This window comes from Musca autumnalis, unplaced genomic scaffold (assembly GCF_047663935.1).
Source record: "Musca autumnalis isolate F117 unplaced genomic scaffold, ASM4766393v1 scaffold_1, whole genome shotgun sequence".
In the NCBI taxonomy this organism is placed as follows: domain Eukaryota; kingdom Metazoa; phylum Arthropoda; class Insecta; order Diptera; family Muscidae; genus Musca; species Musca autumnalis.
The window spans coordinates 127,933,399-127,934,830 of NW_027411644.1; the positions used below are offsets into that span (position 1 = coordinate 127,933,399).

The 1,432-nt window shown below is 42.0% G+C and overlaps 1 protein-coding gene across 1 annotated transcript; it reads right to left on the minus strand.

Moving 5' to 3' along the window:
- Window positions 1-299: 299 nt before the first annotated feature.
- On the minus strand, window positions 300-863 carry LOC141402459 (uncharacterized). Its single transcript, XM_073983826.1, has one exon. The coding sequence runs from the start codon at window positions 861-863 to the stop codon at window positions 300-302; it is 564 nt and encodes a 187-aa protein (XP_073839927.1).
- Window positions 864-1,432: the final 569 nt, after the last annotated feature.

Genomic DNA, 1,432 nt, shown 5'->3' on the forward strand with positions numbered 1-1,432 from the left:
ACCCTACCCTAACCCATAAGGTATGCTTAGCGCTGTAGCGTAACCTTCAACTCTAAGATAACTACTGAAAGAATCTCCATTTTATTAATTGTAATGATCATGTTAAAATACAACATTGAATGTAGTTGTATGTTATAGCACTAACATTATGACAAAAGTGTAATGATGTTACAATGTTGTATAAAACAATTTCATAGTTGTAACAAATGGTATCGGCCAAGATAAATTTAACTGTATGTATGTTTTCAAATCACGATAATATTTACAAGAGGCCACAATACCCCCTGGTAGTTTTGACGTTAATAATAAAAACTAGGAATTTTTACTCGTCTTCCTGACCGTGTAGTTTGTACCGGAGGTTTGTTGTTCTCAGCGACATTCTCACTCTCTTCGTTCCGCCCTTTTTGTGTCTGCGTGGGATTGTTTTGTTTACCATCGGTTTTCATCATATCCTCTGGAAATTCTCGAGGTGGCTTAAGTCGATCTATAGATATATTTTCCTTATTGCGTCCCTTTTTAACGACAAAGTACTTTTTACATCGTTGATCCACTTCATAAGGGCCTTCAAATGGTGCTTCAAACGATAGCCGAACACGGTCTGTACGGACAAAAACAAATTTGCATTTTTGTAGGTCAGCATCGATGTATGGGTTTGCATTAGAATGCCACGCTGGTTTAGAAGTCCGCAATTCACTCATGGCTTGTTCAAGTTTCTTGAGGAAATCCGTTTGGCTCTCTCTCAACTCGCTCTGTGAGAAAAACTCGCCTGGCACTCTTAGTTGTGTTCCATATAGCATTTCGGCTGGGCTGGTAACAACGTCGAAGGCCAAGTAAAACGAGTGGAAGCACGAAGCACCAGTCATTTCTTGCATTTCACTTGATGGAATTCTTTAACGTACGATGGCATCTCTCAATCATACCATTTGCTTGGGGATGGTATGCCGTAGTACGCAGATGACGTATGCCAAATGTTTTCGTTAGTTCCTCAAAAAGCGATGACTCAAACTGTCGGCCAAGGTCTGCAGTGACTTTCTCTGGAACACCGTAGTAAGAAATCCAGCCATTGACGAATGCTGTGGCAACTGTATGAGCAGAAATATCGGGGAGTGGAATTGCTGTAGGCCACCTCGAAAATCTGTGGATGCATGTAAGGCAATAACGATTACCAGCTGACGTCGGCAGCGGACCAATCAAATCGATGTTTACGTGTTGGAAACGTTTGTCGGTGGTAGCATACTGTTGCAACGGAGCAGAGGCGTGACGTTCAATTTTCATCTTCTGACACGGTATGCAATGTCGCACGAAAGAAGCAACATCTCTTCCAATGCCTGGCCAAACATACCGGTCCATTACCAATCGGCACATAGCACAAGTTGTGTAGTTTTCTCAAAACAACCTCTCTCTGGCTCAGCGGAACATACTGTCGAATATG

What these genes read in the sequence shown, in the direction of transcription:
- LOC141402459 (XM_073983826.1), bottom strand. Translation starts at nt 863, where the DNA reads ATGACTGGTGCTTCGTGCTTCCACTCGTTTTACTTGGCCTTCGACGTT.